Source organism: Diceros bicornis, chromosome 13 (assembly GCF_020826845.1).
Source record: "Diceros bicornis minor isolate mBicDic1 chromosome 13, mDicBic1.mat.cur, whole genome shotgun sequence".
Lineage (NCBI taxonomy): Eukaryota > Metazoa > Chordata > Mammalia > Perissodactyla > Rhinocerotidae > Diceros > Diceros bicornis.
In genome coordinates, this window is record NC_080752.1 from 23,793,339 (window position 1) to 23,812,903 (window position 19,565).

Genomic DNA, 19,565 nt, shown 5'->3' on the forward strand with positions numbered 1-19,565 from the left:
CCTCAATGAAATGACCATAAGCCATATCTCCCCGCGGAAACTCCCCAGTGCTTATGGCCAAGGTGGCATACGTGATGTGCCTTGCAAACTCCAGAACCTGCTCAGTCATCACAACTGCCCCCTCTCGGTGAAGGGGGTCGTGGGGAGTGCGGAGAAAGGAAGATCAAGGGCCACCAAAAACCAAAGTGAGGACAAAGCTGACCGAAACACGGCCGGAGTGGCGCTCACTCCAGTAGAGGGGCCGGTGGGCAGAGGGCGAGCGGCTCCACCCTGGGGCTCAGCGTGGAGTATGTGGGAGACTGGAGGGCTCTGACATGGGGAGGCGAGGCTGACGGGGGCCTCCCCTGGCTGGCCCTCCCTGGGAGTGATGGAGGGACTTCATTGCTCTTCCCGAAGGGCCCCATGATCCGCACATCAGGAGGGAGGGAGCTTGAGCCCCTGGCAACGCGCCTTCTCCTCCTCCGGGAAGAGGAAGGGGCCTGCCTGCCAATGTCCAGCCAGAGGCCAGTTAATGCCCACTGCGAGCAACACCCAGCTCCTGTGGGCTCCAGGATGGGGTTGTGAGCGGTGAGGGCAAGCAGGTGCTAGCCCCGGGGCCTGGGAGGCGCAGTCCCATCGCCGATGGCGGCTGTGCAAGTGGTGCCGACTTCTTTGGGGATGCCAGAGAGACGACAGCATCTCCTTCAGTGATGCGGCCCGCGAAGCAGGCAGGGCTGGGAAGGCCCAGTTCTGGTTCCAGCCCCAGCCTTTAACTCACAACATGATCCACACACAATTCTGATGCTGACGGAGGCTCAGTTACAGCATGGACTGCGAGAAGCACACCCAGCCATTGCCCTTACTCTCGGGGAGCCCCAGGGCTACCATGGGGTGGGAGCGTCCCTTTCACCAGACCTGGGCCTGTGCCCTGGATGGGGGCCGGGGGCTGGAGCCAAACAGGGAGGGATTCCACCGGAGACAGCTCAGCACTTTGCCTCCAGCACAGCCTCGGGGGCCACGGGCAGGTCACAGCCCCCGAACATTTCTCCTCTTCTGAAGGAGGTTTCTCTGGGCGCCTGAAACCGATGCTGGTGTTCCCAGGCACGTGAGTGCATGGCCCGCGTGGGAATGGGGTTGAGCTGGGCCTATCTGCAGCCGGAGGAGGCCAACCTGTAAACTATGCCTCAAAAACAGTCACGTGGTACCCTTGACACGTTTAGCACACTCTCTGGGGCTTTGCAAGGCAACGGGGGTCTGTGTAAGAAGTCCCTGAAACCCCTTCCCTGGGAATGGTCCCTGGGAACAGCAGGCGGCTGGAAGCAGCCTCAGGCCTGGTCTGGTGGCTCAGGCTTCCTCGACGGCGGTTGGGTGGGGCCTTCTTCAACTAAACTCAATGGGGTGAAAGGGGAGTATGAGGCGCACGTGCCACCAGGCCCCAGGTGGCACCTCCTGATTCAGCGTGGTGTCTGCATCTCTGTCACAGGGGACAGGACTCAGGGCTCAGGCGGAGTTCCAAGAAGGGAGATCACTCTGGACGGGAGCCTGTCTTGTGGTTTTGTCCCATGGACTGGGGGCTGTGCTCCGTAGAAAAATTAAAACACACTTTTTCTCCTGGTTCAAGCCACTCCCCCCTACCCCCCATAAAGGGCAGGTTTATGAAGCACAGAGCTCCACCGGGTCCAGGGGACCCCGTGACCCAACTGTGGAGCCCCCAGTTCTGCATGACACTGACAATGGTCTCAGTCTCTGTGGGTGACCACGTCCAGGGTGGGCCTGGGCAGCCTGCAGCAGGACAGTGGCCTGTCTCTCTCCTTGGGGCCTCTGGGAGGTGGCCAGGGGATGGCCTCTCTGGCTTTGAGCATTGATGAGCACAGCCCTTTCCTGAAGCCACAGACTCTTCTGAGATCCAGTCGGTCAGCCCTGCTCCTTCCTCTCTCGGCGCTGACCAAGCCTCTGGCCGGCCGTCTTGGCTCTAGATTCGAGGGTGAAAAGCACAGACGAGGGCAGTTAAGGCCTGCCCGCTGGCCGAGCTCAGCCCCCAGCATTTGAGGCTAATCTCCCTGGGGCCTGTCCAGCCCCAGGCCCAGGGGGATAAAGCACCTGGTGGCCTGGTCTCTTGCCAGTTCTCCTGGCAGGGGACCGTCCCGGGTCTCTGTTGAGGTGTTCACCTTTTTCTGTCTCATTCTTTTTTTTTCACTTATAGCCACTTTCCAAACCGCAATTTCAGAAAAAAGAAACATAAAATCCCCAATTGGTCAGAATTCTCAACATTTAAAAATATGACTTACTGTTATTACAGCTGAGCCCGGGCCCTTTCGCCAGAGTTTTGGAACGCAGCAGCCAGGTCCTCTCACCCGGCCTGCGTGGGCATTGCGGGCATTCTGGGCTCCATGCTTGTAATTTGAAAAGGCAGTAGTAATTTTAAGGAAAGGGGAAATAAAAACCCCTGGATTTGATACCATTTCTCATTTTATTTTTCATATATTAGTTTCAATCTTGGTCTCTATTTTTATGGAAACGATGTTACACTTTATACATGTGACTCTGTGGGGCACTTGTGACCCAGAAGGGAAAATCTCATTTGTACAGCTAATTTGTCAGTTTGCATAGCTTAGAAAGTGCTCTGGGACCTGTCACTGAGACGCTGCCCCCCTGGAGTGGAACTTGGTGGGTTTTCAGAGGAGACGCCATCCAGGCAAAATGCTACAGCTCTCCAGAGCTGAGCCAGGGAAGGGTCCAAGTTGAAACCGTCGGGTAGAAGAAAGATCCAAAACGGCTGGCACTTTCTCTCCTTACTCTGCTAAGCCTGTGTCCACGGGCAGAGGGAAGGGCAGGAGTTCCTGGTGCCGCCCACAGCCCACTGCTGGAGGAGGGTCATCGAAGGCCACCCCAGGGCATGTCCGTGACACTGGGCACCACTGCTTTTCTGCCTTAGCCTGATTCCTTCTGAGAAGCTTCCTCCAAAACTCGTGGAGAAACATCTCCCTCCCATGAGTCTGGGACAAAGAACAAGCTAAGATGCTGCCCCTCTGGTTTGCCAAAACAGAGGCAGGAGAGAGATGACATCAGACTTCCCTCTCACCCCTCCAGCATCCGTCAGGCCTTGCTGACCTCTGCCCACCTCTATCCTCTGCTCTTGCCTCCTCCACAGTGGCTCTCCTCGGGGCATGGCTTGACCGAGTCCCAGGGTAAATCTGGTTGCTCACCTGAGCTCGGTCTCCCCAGCTAGAGCACAAGCCCCATGTGGGCTGGACTGTGCCCCCTCCTGCTCACCCCTCCTGGCCTGCACACCACACACACAAAGTCGTCTCTGAATACAGGCTGCTCTATTTGCTGGGAGAACTCAGAGGAAGCAAGGAGAGAATCGGTTACGTTTCGAAACGTCCTCGAGCCCCATTGAGCTGTGTCTAATAACGTGTGCTGGCCTTGAGATGCCTCTGTGTGGGTCTGTGCCCAGATACTAAAGGACAAGGGTGAGCCACATCGAGTGGCTCTGTACCGATAGGGACCCCAGCTGCCTTTCCAGGGAGGCGACATCCTGGGGGCTTCCTTCCCGTTCTCAACAAACAGGGAGACACTTCAGGATAAAGGACCCCAGTTCTCAACAGAGAGCTTTCTCTAATATGGAGAAGCCACTAGGTCTGACCCTCATTATGTTGAGAACATTTGATCTGCCCCATGATTTATAGCCCCCATAGCTTAAGAAGGGTGTTTTGTCAGAAACTAACAACCCCTTTCAAATTGTTTTGCAGCAAATGCTGACTGATGCGGAAGTGTCGTCACAGGAGGGCTGCATCCAAAAGGTAGGCCAGCCGATTCTGTGCCTTGTCCTCTCGCCGTCCCCTGTGCGTGCCTGAGCTGATGCGCGTTTAGACAGGTCCGTGAGCGATGCGTTGTCTGCAGCCCCACGCATGCATGGAACGGTGATCCCGATGTAATTAGGACGGTTGCTTATTTTCATTGTGTAAGCAGGTAGGGGGTCACTTCACTGAACCTCCTAATTTCTGAGAACCTAGGAGAGCCCTGTACCTGTGGGAATGCCTCAGGCCATGCAGATGCATGAAATTAAATAAACGCGGGTTGTGTTTATTTAACTATCTTCACTGGATACTCACATGAAAGGAATATGTAGAGAAAAAAAAACACAATTGGCTGCAGATTCAACAAAACCTTTTGCTCTACTCGGCCTCCAAAGAGGGCTCAGGCACAGCGTTGAATAAGCAAACCATTAGGCGAGAGAGGGAGTGTCAGCGTGGGCATCGTCGGCCACTCAGCCGCTGTGATGGATGACGGCTGGCTGACAAACATTGGCTCTAAAAGATCCAGAGAGCAAACGAGGCCCCCAAAAATACACACATCCCCAGAGGAAAGCACAGGAACACAGGCGGGTATGTACCTGCATGTACACGCTGTAGGCTGGGCCGCTGGTGGAAGGGACCAGATCCAGATCCAGATTCAGATCTCCAAAACCCGGGAGCAGTCCATCAGCTGGAGCTCAGCTGCCATCGAGTTCTGGTCATCCCTGAGCAGGCACACACACAGACACACACGACACACGAGCACATACACACCAACACACGTGCACAGAGAAACACACACAACACACGGGCACAGACACACACGTGCACACACAAACACACGACACACGAGCACGTACACACACACGTGCACGCACAGACACACACAACACACGGACACAAACAGACACACATGTGCACACAAACATACACGACACACGAGTTCATACACACACAGACACACACATGCATGCACAAACACACAAGACACACGAGCACACACACACACACACAGACACCCCACACACATACACGGTAGCTGACCTGGTATTTGGGGCTTTCCAGGAAAATTAAAATAGCACTCTTTCTTGGGGTCTTTGCTTCAAAGCACCACCCGGACAAAGCAGGGTCGCATCCACGCGTGTACCCAGACAGCATCGGAGCACAGCCGGGCTGTTGGGAGTGATGAGTCAGAACCGGCTTATCCAGCTTCTCTCGAGGACTGTGTTCTTAATGTGAAGTCACAGAATGCGTGCTCCTCTCATAGGAGAGCCTGAAGCCACGACTTGAGCTGAGCATTCAAGTCGTGTAAAGTCCCCTTCCTCGCACCCGAGGTGAACAGTTCTGCCAAACTTTACCAAGTTCTCTCTGAGTTCAGCTCGGTTTGAGCCGAGGCTTCTGGGCAGGGTTTTCCATACAGGACAGGGGGCGGGGCACCTACCATTTGGGCAGACCTATCTATAAGGGACAGGCAACCGGCCCCTTCTGGCCAGGTTCAACCCCAGAGGCATTGATTTTGGAGAAAACGCTGCAATGGGAGACATTTCTGACCCTGTGACAACCTCCTGAGGGACCTCTGGCAGGAGCGACCTTTTTACCTCATTCGGCCCCATAACTCACGGTCTGTGTCAGTCCCCGAGGGGTCTTTTGGTCTGAGCAGACACTGGGACAAGTTGTTCACCCCCATCCCACTGCCCGGGGGTGGCCTGAGGCCTCCTTCCTCAAAATGCTCTGATTGCCCTCTGGGGTAAATCCTGATGGCATCTTTTTCCCCTTTTCCTGCCTCTGTGAATGAATTCACATTTTCTTAAAGAATGTAAGACAGCAAGACACCGTACACAGCTCTCCCGCGTCTCAAGGAATGGAGGTGTTATCACTTCCCACGAAAGGGCACCTGCAGTCAGCTCCAGTCTCAACGCCTTGAGAGAACGTGAGAACTTCATTTTCCCACCACAGTCACAGGACTGACCGTCGGTCCCTGGGCGGGGCTTTCTGCAGACAGTGGGGCAGCCTGGTGGGAGGTTAGAGGTGGGATGGGCAGTCGGTGGTCCAGCCAGGGTACAGGGGTCAAGGCAGGAGGCCAAAAGGTCAAGTCTGATGTAGAGGTCGTCCGGAGGCAAGTGCTGCACGCTTTAGAGCCAGAACAAGATGAGATGGGACAGGAACAAGGGTCGGCTCATCCTCTGTGCCCTGGAGTTGTGCTGTTTCCTGAGTTGCCTCTCTCATTTATAAACAGTGGGCCATCAGACCTTGGCTAATGTGGCCCAGAGGTCCTTCTTCAAAGCGGATGAGTACAACGTACCGTCCAGCCAGGGACCAGCTCACAACTGCCCAGCTTGGGGCAGGAGTCCCATCGCACGCAGGCCCTTGTGAGGTTCGTCGGAGGGGTCCGAGGTTCCCTCTCCACACAGAATTGGAACAGACCTGACCCCCATAGCAGCCTGAGTGTCAGGGAGGCCAGCGTTGGGCACCAGAGCTGAAGAGAGCCTTGGTGCCATCTATTTCAGAACAGGCCTCTTGACTCCCAGCTCGGCCCTTCTCCCTGCAGGCTGCAGTCTAAGGGGGGGCAGCCTGGAGGGGGCTCTGCCCACCTCCTCCAGCACACGTCTCCCCACTCTGAGAAGCTGCCGCATAGCACTCCATAGTCCATCCATTGAATCCCAGGATTTTTCCATTCTCGCACTGAACTTAGACATTATAGGCGTCTGGGGCATCCAAGTGTGATGGGATGGGCGCCCAAGGTCACATTGGTGGCATGATCGAAAACCTAAACCTGGGGCTTAGGTCTGGATCCGGCCGGTTACGTCGCTCTGGGAGGGAGGGAGGGAGGAGACTGCACTGAGAGAGAGACATGAGCTAAAAGCCAGAGGCAAATGGTTCATACAGGGGCTGGAAAGACGAGTAAATGCAGCTTTCATTTGACCTTTCTAAACAGAAGGTCCCACCTGACGAATAGACGTGTTCCTTACAGCTTTGGAGAGAGAGATATATATATGTTTATCATATAACTGTACATCCCTCAGCCTGCTATTTTACAGACTAAGGTAGTGAATTTCTCGGTAATGGGATGCAGACTCCAGTTTATCAGTTTTTAGTCTGGGATTTTTGCGTCTGGCTGAAGAGGGCCTCTCCTCCCAGAAGATACACACATTTCGGAGCCTTAAAAACATGACGGGGAAGCACTGGGGGCGGCCTTGGGTTGGTCAGTTGACATCTCAGAGCTTCAGTTATTCCATCTTTAGGATGATTGTACTTCCTGTTCTTTATCTGCATCAGTGAAATGTAACAACAGTAATTAATTCAATCAGTGGCTTGACACAAGAGATGCAGGAAAGGTGGTATTTTGTGGGGAAGTCGCAGTTATACATTCTCAGTACTAGAGAGCGAGGTCGCTGAAGGGGCTGTAAAGACCCACTAGTTCAGAGTTTACAGGCGAGGTTGCCCAGGCCAAGGAGGCCGGCGGCGCCCACAGCCGCCTGCAGGCCTCCCGCGGGATTCCGACAGAGACCCGGCAGGTATGCGGCTCGGGGCGGGGCTCTCGTTGGAGTGACAGCGGCTGCAGCCTGTGAGCGGCGCCAGGCTTGGCCCCGCTTCCAGAAGGGGCGGGGCCTCCCGGCTCAGCTAGGAATGGCCCCCCAAACCCCCTCCCCTCCTGCGCCCGTCTGTCCGGTCCCCTCCATCCCTCGCGTCCCAGTCTCTTGCGTCTCTCGGTCCCTTCCGTCCCCCGAGTCTCCCGTGTGCCCTCTGCAGTCCCCCGCATCCCTCTTCCATCCGTCTCGTCCCCAAATTCTTGCATCCTCCTCCGTCTCCCACTGCCCCCTGGCCCCAAGCCGGCTCCGCAGCCTGCGCAGCCGCGCAGCCCCAAGCTCTGATGCCGATGCGACTCGGACTCGTGCTCGCCCGGTCCCGGTGCCCTCGCATCGCCGCGCCCGCCCCGGTGTGCGCCCAGGGCGCATCGCCCGCGCTTCCCCCACAGCCACTTTGGCTGCAGGTCGGGCTGCGTCGGCTTTTCTAGCAGCAGTGCCTGGACCTCTGGGACTGCTCTCTCCGGCCGAGTCTATTTAGTCTCTGTTTACTTAGAGGGAAAGCCCCGGGCTCCTGGAGAGCAAACATCTGCGGGAGATAATCTAGCGCGTTGTCCATCCATCACTCGGGTCGCCCGGCTCCCTGGAGAGCCCGCCAGAGTCTGTAATAAAAAGGCCGGGCGAAGAGGCTTTGGGGACGAATAAAGAGCCGTGTTAAGGGCCCGCTGAAAATGGATGGAAGACATTATTAAGGCTCAATGGCCGTCTTATCAAAATCCAATAGGATAGACATTTGGCAAAAGGCTTAAATTTATTCTTTGACTTTCTGGAGGGCTTGAATTTATCCGTTAACAAGAGTGTAGTCCACCCGGGGAGATGGTATCAGCTAAAAGAATTTTGATTCAATCTCTTTGGTGATATGAAAAGGGGAACACAAGGCCCCAACAGCCTTCCCTTTGTCCCACTTTATCTTGTTTTCCTTGACCATCTTGAAAAGGAAGGACGTGTTAATACAGTACGACGGGGAGAAAATGCAAACAAAGGGAAGTGACTTTTTCCTTTATTTTTATTTTTCTTCTCCTCTCCTTGTCCACTCTCCCTCCCCCCAAAAAATAAATAAATCGGCTATCCGCATCACTAGGGCTAGGACAGAGGACTGAAAAGGGTACCTCTTCCGAAGCTTGGAAGACGGTAGCTGCCCCAGCCAGCGCGCTCGGGGAGGGGTGAGGAGTGTGGGGAGGGCCCGGGCTTAGAAGGAGAGTCAAAAATAAATGGAGCTAATAAAGTCCTACGGCTGGGAGAGGGAAGATGATGGGTCCATAAATCTCACCCCTGTTATTACGTACAAAATGCTACAGGTCATAAAAGTCATCTGATAGCCCACCTGGCATTGTCCAAACAGGATGATTGATTGATAATGATGATAATTTGTGAAATGATTATTTGGATGTTAGAAGCGTGGTCTGTCCCCCTGGGCCGTTGTGTGTGGACCTTTCCATAGACTGGCCCCGGCGGAATGCCTCTGCTGACCAGCAGCCCAGAGGTCTCCCGGGTCCCTCCCGGGGGGACTTCGGGGGAGCTAATGAAGGGTGACCCTGGAGCCTGGAATGAGAGCTCAGCGAGCCCCAGGAAGGTGGGAGTGGGATGGACAGGCCACTGCTAAGTGTCTGTTGTGCAGCAATTATGTGAGAAGGCCACAGACCCCGGTCCAAGCACGGCTGCAACCAAGCTGTGCTCTGGGCATTTGGCGGGGCTGGTTCCTGGCCTTGCTGGACTAACTTAAGCTCAGCACAGCACTGCGTGGCCAGGTATTTGTGCTCAGTGTCGCGTTATGTGGTTAGTTTCGTTGGCATTGTTCTTCCCCTGGAGGAAGCAGAGATATTTTCCCGGTGGCTGAAGGGTTGGGGGGTGGGGAGAGGAAGGGATGTGGCTGGAAGGAGATGGGGAGACCGATGAACACCGAAGCCCCAGAATGAAGTGCTGACGTGCAGGCGGTGGGTTCCGCTGGTCTTACCGAGACTAGAGTAAGCTTGGCTATCTCCGTTATGCACGCCTGTGCCAGCGAAGTCAGTTTTAGAAATCCTTTTCTCTTTCCCTCCCGGCCATCAACGCTCAGGAGCCCCCAGAGCGGGTGGCCTCACTCAACTGCAGTTTACCTACAAACGCACTTTATTACAAAAAAAATCACAGCAGAGCCCCAAGCCTGAAGAACCCTGCCATCACAATTATTAATTTGCATGTGGGGTCAGTTATGTCTTTATGAAATCAAAGTGTGTTTAGCTGCCACGGAGACAGCCCCGAGTTGATTTTGATAATCTCGGGCTGAATAGACTGGCTTCGTAGTAGTAAGCCTGGGACAAAAGGCTGGATAGTGGCTGAAAGCCCTTTGACGACATGTCTCTCTCTCCTTTGTTCAGGAGTTGCTGATAAAAGAACGGGGAGTCCATTAATTCAGTGAATGAACATATAGTAAAGTCAGTCCCCTCTTGAGAACAATAATGTTGAGGTCAGCTTCGGTTGCCATGGAAACTAAGTACTCCTAAGAAGTTTGCATCCTTGATTTTGCTGAATCAAAGGCCGAGAAGTGGAGAGGTGTAATGGGGCCAAGACGCAGACTGTCAGAAAGCGCCGCCTCCACCGGTCCCCTTCCTGAGACAGTTCTGGGCTGGTGGCCCCGGGGACCCTCCGCCGCCCCTGGGGACCGACCCGTGGCTGGCTCCTTGCCCCACCCCCTGCACCTCCTGGGAGGCCTCGGTTTTCACGACTGTTGACACTTATCTGAAGTGGCCGCTTAGGCGTGACTTTGGTGGCTCCACTGCCCCGGGCAGAAAATCAGGCTCAAGGGAGGGGCCGCAGCCTGCCACGGCTGCCCCAGGCAGACTCTGACCTCCAGTCACCCCGCAGCACCTGAACTTGCCCACTGGAGGGGCAGTGGCACAGTGCCCCTTTCCCGCGCAGATAAGGGTGATTAATGGGCTGGTTGCCTGGCCGAGGGTGAGTTATGGGCCGCTCCAGCTGGGTGACCATGTTATAAATGTCACCTTTTTGCATTTTGTCCCCCCCAAATTGAGTTGATTCCACTTCCCCCGCACCACCCCAACATAAGGGTCCCTGAAATCAGCTTAAACTTTAGCGTCAGACTAGGCTGGGGAGAGGTGCAGCAGTTGATGACCTGCTGCGGGACCTTTGTGTGGGGGAGGGCCTTGTCTTAGCTCCACTGGCCTTCACTTTGGGGGTGCGGGGGCTCCCAGCAGGCGGGAGTGGCGTTGTTCAGACAGACCCAGCCCAAGCCCGAGAGCCCCGCCTGGGAGAGGCAGGGTTAGGAATGAGCATTTAATTTTTCCTCTGTTTTGGCTAGTGAAAAGCAGTGGCCGGGGTCTCCTTTCTTACCCTGAAGCATCCCTGGTAGAACATCTTCCAAACGCTTCCTGGCTGCAGCCTGGGGCACAGGTCCTGGAGGAGGGAGCCCCGCGGGCAGCCCCGGGCAGGTGTGTGAGAGCAGGTGAGTGGGGACCCCTCTCTGTGGTCAGGCCACCCCCCACCGCTGAGATTTTTCTGCCCAAACTTAACTCTCAAGGGCAGACATCACCCGTTTCGAAGGACAGGCTCAGAACTTGAAAATGCGCATTAATCTGGAAAGTAAACAAAAGGACTTTCTCCTTTTCACTGGAGACCCGAGGATGCTGGGCTGGGTCCGTCCCCCCTCCCAGTCCACCCCAACCCTTTGAACATGGCTCTGCCCTGGACATTGTGGCCCCAGGCCTTGAACTTGGACGCTCTGTGTTTCCATTTCCCCCTCTGCAAATTGGAGATAATCAGTCTCGAGCGCCCGGCACGGTCTGAGCATTAGGTTCAGGAACAAGATAGCATTGGGCACAGCTCTGGGTGCCAGGGCCTGCTGAATGGACCTTGGGGCCTGCGGCTGCTATTGCTGGCATGGGACAAGGTGGCCAATGAGGTGCTGAATGTCAGGACACCTGCCTCCGAGGCGGTGTCGTCACACTGCCGTGGGTCAGAGTTCACAGGCGCTGCCCCAGGCCGCCTCCTCTCCTGAAACCACATGACACCTCAGGATGCCCGCGGCGGCCCTCACGGGAGGGCGCTAAGAGAGACGACTTGGAGCAGGACTTTCTTGCTGGCCCCGGGTAATGAAGCGGATTTATTATCTACATTACCGGCTTTATAGGAGCCAGATGGTGGTGTCAATAAACGCCGTAATCTTCAGGTGGGTGCAATAGTGAGTTAATTAAACGGTGCCGCACTATTAGGAGAGAAAAACTTATCAACACTGAGGCCCGTTAAGCGTCTTCTGCCTTAAATGCACAGACGCACCTCGGCGAGGTTGGGCATCACGGGTTTGGGGGGATGTCCTCTCCTCCTAGCACAACCTCGGCTGTCAAAGGGGGAGACGACGGGGTCACCTCGGCTCAGAGGGCCCTGCCAGCGTCTCATGAGTAGGATTATTATCACTGTGAGTGTAACGCCGACGTCTGGTTTTATACAAATGTGGGGTCAAGGTGGCTGGTCCCTCTCCAGGGTGAAAGGCAGCAGCGTGAGTGGGTGCTGTGGATCCTGGGGCCCTCCCACGGCCTGGTCACTTCCAGCTGTGCCTGCCTCTTTCTCAGGGCGCAGGTTGAGTGCCCCTGGTCTCCAGGGAGGCCCGCTTCCTGAGGTCCCCTCGCACCTCAGATGGTGTTCCCCGTCAAGGTCTTGGGGGGCCAGGCTGTGCATCTGTCTCTCCTCGGAGCCCAGGGGCCTGAACCTGCCATGGGCATGCGGTTTCCAGGTGGAGCCCTGGGCTGGCCCTTGGTCCCAAGGGTGGGGAGCAGAACCTTCCGTCACTTCTCTCCGCCCAGGTCTGCCTGGAGCTTGCGGCGGCCTCCTGCTGGGAGGGCCTCATCTCCCAACTGCACGTGGGCTGCACGTGGGTGTCTCCAGGGCCTGCCTGGTGGGTGGAGAGTCTTGGAGGCAGGGGCCCTCAGAGAAGGCTGTGTCCTCCCCACCTTGTCTAAGAAGCCACCTGCTGTCAGAGGGAGCAAGCAGGCGCCTGCCCCAGGCGGGGAGATGGGCAGATCCTCCAGCATCCCAGCTCACCTTCCATGCACCGACCCCTCTGAGGTGCAGCACTGGCTTCCTGCGTCAGATGCTGACACCACAGGGGTGGGTAAGTGGGGGGTCCCAGGTGGGGCCAGGCAACGGCTGGCACCCAGCCTCCAGCCTCTGCCCTGCTCCCACAGCAGCTTCTAGGCCATGCTGCTGTGGGGCTGACCACGCTCACCCTGTGCTTAGGTGTGGGGGCCAGAAGGGGGTGTGAGGGAGGGAGGAGAAGACGGGTGCACGAGGTCGTGGAGAAGTGGAATTTGGCCCCGCCTGCCCGCAGCGAGGCTGTCCTCTACCAAACACAGCCCTGTGGGCCAGGCACTGCAAACGCGCTTGCTGCGCCGTTATTACTGTTGTTGTTGTTGTTTATAGAACGCTTGTCTTACACCAGGCACTTTATGCACATCGACTTGTTTGCGCCCAGTCACCCCATACGGGTATTACTGTCCCCACTTCACTGTGTAGGAGACTAAGGCACGGAGACTTTGTCACTTGCCTGAGGCCACTCGATTCAGTGGAGAGGCCAGGAACTTCAAACGCCAGCCGACAGGACTCTGAAGCAGGTGTCCTTAAGCCCCGTGTTGTACCACCTGCCTCCTGTATTGCTCTCCAGACATAAAGTCGGAGCTAACCTAGACCTTCAGGAACTGAGTCCAGAGGGCACTGAACTACAGATACAGTTGAGTTCAGAGAAAGGCAGGACTGGATCAGCCTGGAGTAATCAGAAGTAGGTGTATCAGTCAGCTGTTGCCACAGTAATGCTGTGTAACAAACACCCCAAAACTCTTAACATTCCCTGATTCTCACTCATACAAGTTTCAGTTGGCTGATCTAGGCTGGGCTCAGCCAGGCTTGGTTCCCAGCTGATGGTTGGGTCTGGTTTGCTCTGAACATCTGTCGTCCTCCTTGGACAAGTGGGCTATCTGGGGCATGTGGTTTCCATGGTGATGGCAGGTGAAGAGGGAGAGCAGACACACATAATCATTTAGGCCTCGGCTTAGAGGGGTACATTGTCACTGCTGCCCACATCAGCCACCACCAGCCATGCGGCCACCACCAACCACACAGGATGGGAAAATGAGCTCTGGCTCTCCTGGGAGGGATGTGGTCCTGGGGTAGAAGACGTGGAGGTGGGGACAGTAATGCCATCTACTGCAGCAGGCTTCCTGGAGGAGGTGGCACTGGAGCTGACATACATCCCGTTCCCAGGTGACAAGCTGAAGTGGGGAGAATCATTGAGGTGCATGATAAGAGAATGGTGCCTGTGGGAAGGCAAGGAAACCGTGAACATGGAGAAAAAATGAGGATAATGTAAAAATACAGTCCCCTCCCTCTTGTAGCCACGTCTAACTGGCACAGCTTCCCTGCCTTGCCTGCTTCCATGGATGCACCCTTGAGAATGACCCTCTCCTCCTTGGAGAGAGACTCTGATCTTTGGTTGAGAGTTGCCAGGGAGAAGCACTGCCAGGTCGCTCATGGGAGGTATACTGGTCCCTTTGTTGGGAGCGACTCAGGAGATCCTGCATCTGGAATGATATGGAAGAACATCCCGGGGCAACTCTTCCTTTGTTGACATTGATTGATGGGCAGTGAGGTGGACCAGGACAGGGGAGGAGGGACCAGGCTAGAGGAGGGTAAACCCACCCACCCCAACGTCTAGCACTTTTTAGAGGGCTTTGCTCTCAGGCCACAGAAGAGAATTGAGGAGCCGCAAGTGCACATTGTTAAGTGAAACAACAATTGGTAATCTGAAAAGGCTACGCACCGTCTGATTCCAACTCTGTGATGTTCTGGAAAAGGCAAAACTATGGAGACAGTAAAAAGATCAGTGGTTGCCAGGGGTGGGGGTAGGGAGGGATGAACAGGTGGAGCAGAGAGGACTTTTAGGGCAGTGAAGCTACTCCATGTGATATTATGATGGTGGACACATGACATTAATATTATTCAAACCCGTAGAAGGCGCAACACCAAGAGTGACCCTAATGTCAATTATGGACTTTGGTTAATGATGAGGTATCAGTATTGGCTCATCAGTTGTAACAAATGACCACACTAAGGCAGGATGTTAAGAATAGGAGAAACTGGGAGGGGGAGAGGAAGGAGTACATGAGAACTCTGTACTTTTCATTTGTTTTTCTATAAACCTAAAACTGCTCTAAAATATAAAGGCTATTAATTTTTTTAAAAAGAGAGTTTTCAAAAAGTGGCATATCACATACACACCCCTTATAGAGGAAATACACACAGGTATAAGGACATACATATAGGAAAAGACTGGAAGGAAATGTACAAAAATAACAATGTCACTCTTTGCGGCGATATAATGGATGATTTTTTTAAATTGATATCTCTACGGGGTGTTTTGGTTATGAAATATGTTACCTTGCGTGAAGTGCTGCACTGTGCCTGCCGTCACAGTGCTGTAAGAGGCAGAGGGGGCTAACGCTGCGGTGGGAACTGCCAGGCCACGAGGGGTTTGTGCTTGTCCTGTTACAGGCTCCTCGTGGTCCAGGCTGCCCCATCCCACCGTCCTGTGGGCGCCCTCAGTGCTGTCCGCCTAGACGTCTGGCTCTGCTTCCAGATGAGGGGGAAGGACCTCCTGCCCGCCCGGGTGGCTGAGCCGCCCGGCCAGTGGCTGTGAGGGATGCAGGCTCGGTCACCTCTAGGCTCGGCAGCCAGTGGCCAGTGAGACACCCTCTAGAGCCCTTTGCCCTCCAACGCTGCAGCTGGAAAGTTCTGAGTAGATCCCAGGTGATTGGGAGCAGAGCCACCCTGTGACTCACACTGGGCCAGCAGGAGAAATGCAGCTTTTCCTCAGGCCTCGGAATTTTGGAGGCTGTTTGTTAAGCAGCATAACCTCGATCGCCCTGACTAATCCACTTTCAGGGAATTCCTCATGGCCTGTCCAGTTCTGCATTGTCTCAAAATGCCCTCCATTCATTCATTCACTCACCCATTCAACAAATATTCACCAACCACCTACTATGTGCAGGACGCTGTCCCAGGTGCTGGAGGCACAAGGTTGAATTCTGCCAAGTCTCTGCCCCCCCTCCCTGCCCCCTGCGGTCCATGTTCTTCTGAGACCTCAGTCACTTGCATGATGAGCCTGCACAGCCTTGGTTCTGGTGCCCCTGGTCTCCTGGGGATGCCCCATGGCAATATTCCGGCCAGTTACTCCTCCTCGTCATGGGGCGAGCTTCCAAGAGCCTCTTGGGCTATTTGATCTGCTCATTTCAGGCAGAAATGCCTCGTCTGCCATGTGGGCTGGGCCCTGTCCCTGCAGGTTGGGGATTCTAAGGCATCATTTTTCTGGGCAATTCTTCCTTTTCATCCCCTATTACATACAGGGGGAAATTGTGAGGATAACAAATTGATTTTGGCCAGAAAGAGTGGGATTCTTAATTTAACAGATTCAGTGTGAGTGTTCTGGTTTCTTACTTAATAATATTTCCCTCTTTGAATAATACCCTCCTTCAGCCCTGGCCTCTCTGTATGCTAACAGGCCTCATTAGTCCACCTGACACCCACTTCCATCAGCCAGGGCTGCCTTGGTGAACGGCTTCTTCTTACCCAGTTAACAAGGTGTTTCTCCAGTATAGTGTTGATAAATTAAGTAATAAAAGGCAAGACTTATTATTTTATGTTGGAACCCTGCCTCTGTTATTTCTGAGCAATGGCCAAGATTCAGAGTATGAGCCACAGAAATGTTTGCGTTGCCAGGGGTAGAAAATTATCACATAAAAAGGGTCTGATGTGTTCATCATGGATCAGCTGAGAGTGAGGAGAGAGATTCAAAGACAAGAATTAATCATCATCATAAAAATCGGCTTCTCCAGACTCGCGCTGGGCGTGAAGGGGATGTTGTCAGTGTTTCCTTGAGGACACCCTGTGTGCCGTGGCCAGGCCAGCACCTTCTTCTTGCCTCCCAAACCCAGGGCTCTGGGTTACCAGGGCCCCGAAAGGGCAGATAATTATCGGAAGAGAAGCTGAAGTGTGGGCACCCCAGAGAGCTGCAAAAATAAAATGAGGAGGAGGAATTTTGAATACATTTCCTCCCTTTGTATTTCTGTTTTGGACGAGAAGTGCAGAGGCAGGAGTACAAGGAGCTGATGAGGGAGAGAAAAACATCCCATTAGCCTTCGGGATGGCCTGGCGTGGCGGCTGCTCTGGGTCGGGGAGGCTGGGGGGACCAGGGGCATCTTCGTCCTGTGTCTGCCCACGTGCAGCCCTCCAGGAGGCAGAGCCCGCCCGGGGGAGGCCGACATCTGTCCCTGATCACCCAGGTCCAGGCAGGTGCTGATGGGAAGGTCCCAGGATGGGCTTAACACCACGTAGCATGGGGATGGGGAGGACAGCGCCTGTGCCCGTGGCAGAGTGACTGTGCCTTTCTGTGTGCAGAATCAGGCCATGTTGGGCCAGGCTCCGGGGAGGCAGAGGCCACATCTGCATGCTCACTGCCGTGCCCCCGAGCCTGGCAGAGGTGACAAGCTTAGGTCACGTCTGGCGAGTGCTGGGGTCCTCGCGGCAGCCCAATAAGACAGCTGCTCTTCTTCCCTGAGGTTCACACAGGTGAATTCACACACCTAAGGTCCTGCGGACAGTAAGCCACAAACATGGCCCCCGGAAAACGCTCCAAACCAGACTCTTAAACAGGAGGCTCTGCCCCAGGGGGACCCGGGAAGGCATTTTGCAGGACGGCCAGCCGGCTGACCCTCCAGGGGTCATCCCCTCCCCAGGTGTCTGAATGGGAAGCCTGCTCCCCAGAACCAGGCGCCTCCCCTGGGCTGGGCTGGCACCACTGCCTCTCCTGCTGGTTTCACTTTGTCTAGCCGTGTCCCGTCTTCCTTCCGTTAGTGCAGCAAACGCTACCCATGTGTCCCTTATTAAACACTCAGGAGTTTTCTCTCATAATCACCTTTTGGCCCCCCAAATTCTCCTCAAAGCCCTCGCCATTCTTTGGGCCCCTGGTTTCCCAATCTGGCACACAATTTGCCTCCTCAGGAGCTCCCAGCTCCCACAGTGTGGTGGGCGGTGAGCTTTGCGTCTCCCCAGCACTCCCCTCCTGGCTCCCCTTCTGCAATCTCACTCTCAAGGGAAAACTCTCCCTGCTCTTCAAAGGGGACAAAACAGCCTTGGCTGCATGAATCTCAGCAAGGGCCCCTGCCCTGCTGCACCCACAGGGGCCACTTCCTGAGCTGTCCCCATTCCTGTGGCTCTTGGGAGTGGACCCCACACACAGCTTCAGAGGATTCGGGGGATTGCTCAGCTCTAAGCCCACGGGCTGCCTCTCTGCTTGGCTCCTCTGAGCTGCTCCAGCAGGCCTGGAAGGCCTGTCCACAGCACTTTCTGTGGACTTGGGAGATTTGGTGCTAGAAAGAACTGCTTGGAAGGCAAAAGACTCTGTCCGAGGACTTCTTTATCCTCAGACACCTCGATTTCCTCATCTGTAAAATGGAGATAATAATAGCTCCTGCCTCAAAGTTGTGGTTAATGATTGCATGAGTTACTGTGCGTAAAGCACCCTTAAAATGGCACCTGGCACATACTTAGGGCTCAGAGTGAGACCAAGGTGATGGTGATATGGTGGTGATGATTGATGATGATGATGATGATAGTGATGGTGATGATGATGATGATGGTGATGATGATGATAATGGTGATGACGGTGACGGTGATGATGGTGATGCTGATAGTGATGTGATGATGGTGGTGATGATGGTGATGGTGATGATTGATGATGATGATGCTGGTCATGATGGTCATGCTGATAGTGATGGTGATAATGATGGTGGTGATGGTGATGATGATTGTGGTGATGGTGATGATGATGGTGATGGTGATGATTGATGATGATGGTCATGATGGTGATGCTGATAGTGGTGGTGATGATGATGGTGGTGATGCTGATGATGATGATGGTGATGATGGTGATGGTGATGACTGATGGTGATAATGATGGTCATGATGGTGATGTTGATAGTGATGGTGGTGATGATGGTGATGGTGATGATGATGGTGATAGTGATGGCAATGGTGATGATGACAATGTTGGCAATGATGATAATGATGGTGATAAGCTGTTGATGTCCCATCCAGACACCATCATTACATGGGGAACCAAAGAGCCCAGGAGAGGACGTCCACAGGGGGTCGAAAGACCGCAGGAGCTCCAGTTCTGGCTCCACCATCAACTGGCGTGACCTAGGGCAAGTCCCTTAACCTCTCGGGGCCTTGGTTTCCGACCTGGCAACACAGGGCAGACAGTCTGTTCCCCACTCCAGTTCCTGGTCTGGGAGGACCCTGGAGATAAGGCCCAGAGCAGCCTGGTGGCCAGCACCTCACAAACACGGGCACACTAAAAGACAAAACAACAGGAAGAGGCGGAAAGAAAACTCATAAATGTTCCTCACCCAGGCCTCTGAGATGACCTCTAACACAGAGAAGCAGGCCTTGGGGAGTTAATAAGAAATACAGGACTTCCTGTGAGATAGCAAGTGAATTGTGAGCTGCGAATTACTTTTTTCCTTTGAAAAATGATGTAGTCGGGTCAAAATATTTTTGCATTTCAAACACTAGAGTTCCTTTGTCCTTGGGGCTGACATGGCTTGGTTTCCATGCAGACTCACAATGCGTGGAAACATCTTTTAACTGCCAGACGGCCCTTCCGATAAGCCCGCCAATTCATAATGTGAGATTGGAAAGCTGGAGGAGGTGAGAAAGCAGGGCCTTTGGAAAGTCTGTTTACACAGCAGCGAGAGGCCTTTTTACTCCCTCCGGTAAATAGGGCCTGGAGCGCAGGCTATTGAGTGCCGGGGCTGGGTGGGGACCAGTACACAAGACAGCCACCCACCCACCCACACTCCACCCCCAGTCGACCCTCAGGCAGAACTGCCCAGGCGCCCCTGGAGCCAGGCTCCCAGGGGACGCGTCTGCCCCTCCAGTGACACTCTGGGGGCTTGACAGCACGGCCCACCTATCGACGAGGCAGCCTCTGGGAGAACCGGCGTTTCCTTCACAGCCTGTCTCACCCTCCACCCGGGCCCCAGCTCAGAAGTATCCCCGTGGGGCAGGTTTGCCCAGCTGATGCTGGGTCTGGGCTGCGGCCTGCTTGGCTCCTTGGTCAAAGGGAGCCTGTCCGGCTGCTGTTCTGGGCTGCAAGGCGGCA

General features: G+C 54.7%; 1 protein-coding gene across 1 annotated transcript in view; it reads left to right on the forward strand.

The window, feature by feature from the left end:
- The window catches only part of PRDM16 (PR/SET domain 16), a 262,764-nt gene that overhangs the window by 84,129 nt on the left and 159,070 nt on the right, over positions 1–19,565 (forward strand). Inside the window, exons 11-12 of the mRNA XM_058553864.1 lie at positions 3,732–3,782; positions 3,949–3,951. Of these exons, the coding sequence (XP_058409847.1) occupies positions 3,732–3,782; positions 3,949–3,951 (54 nt within the window). The remainder of the gene's footprint in view (positions 1–3,731; positions 3,783–3,948; positions 3,952–19,565) is intronic.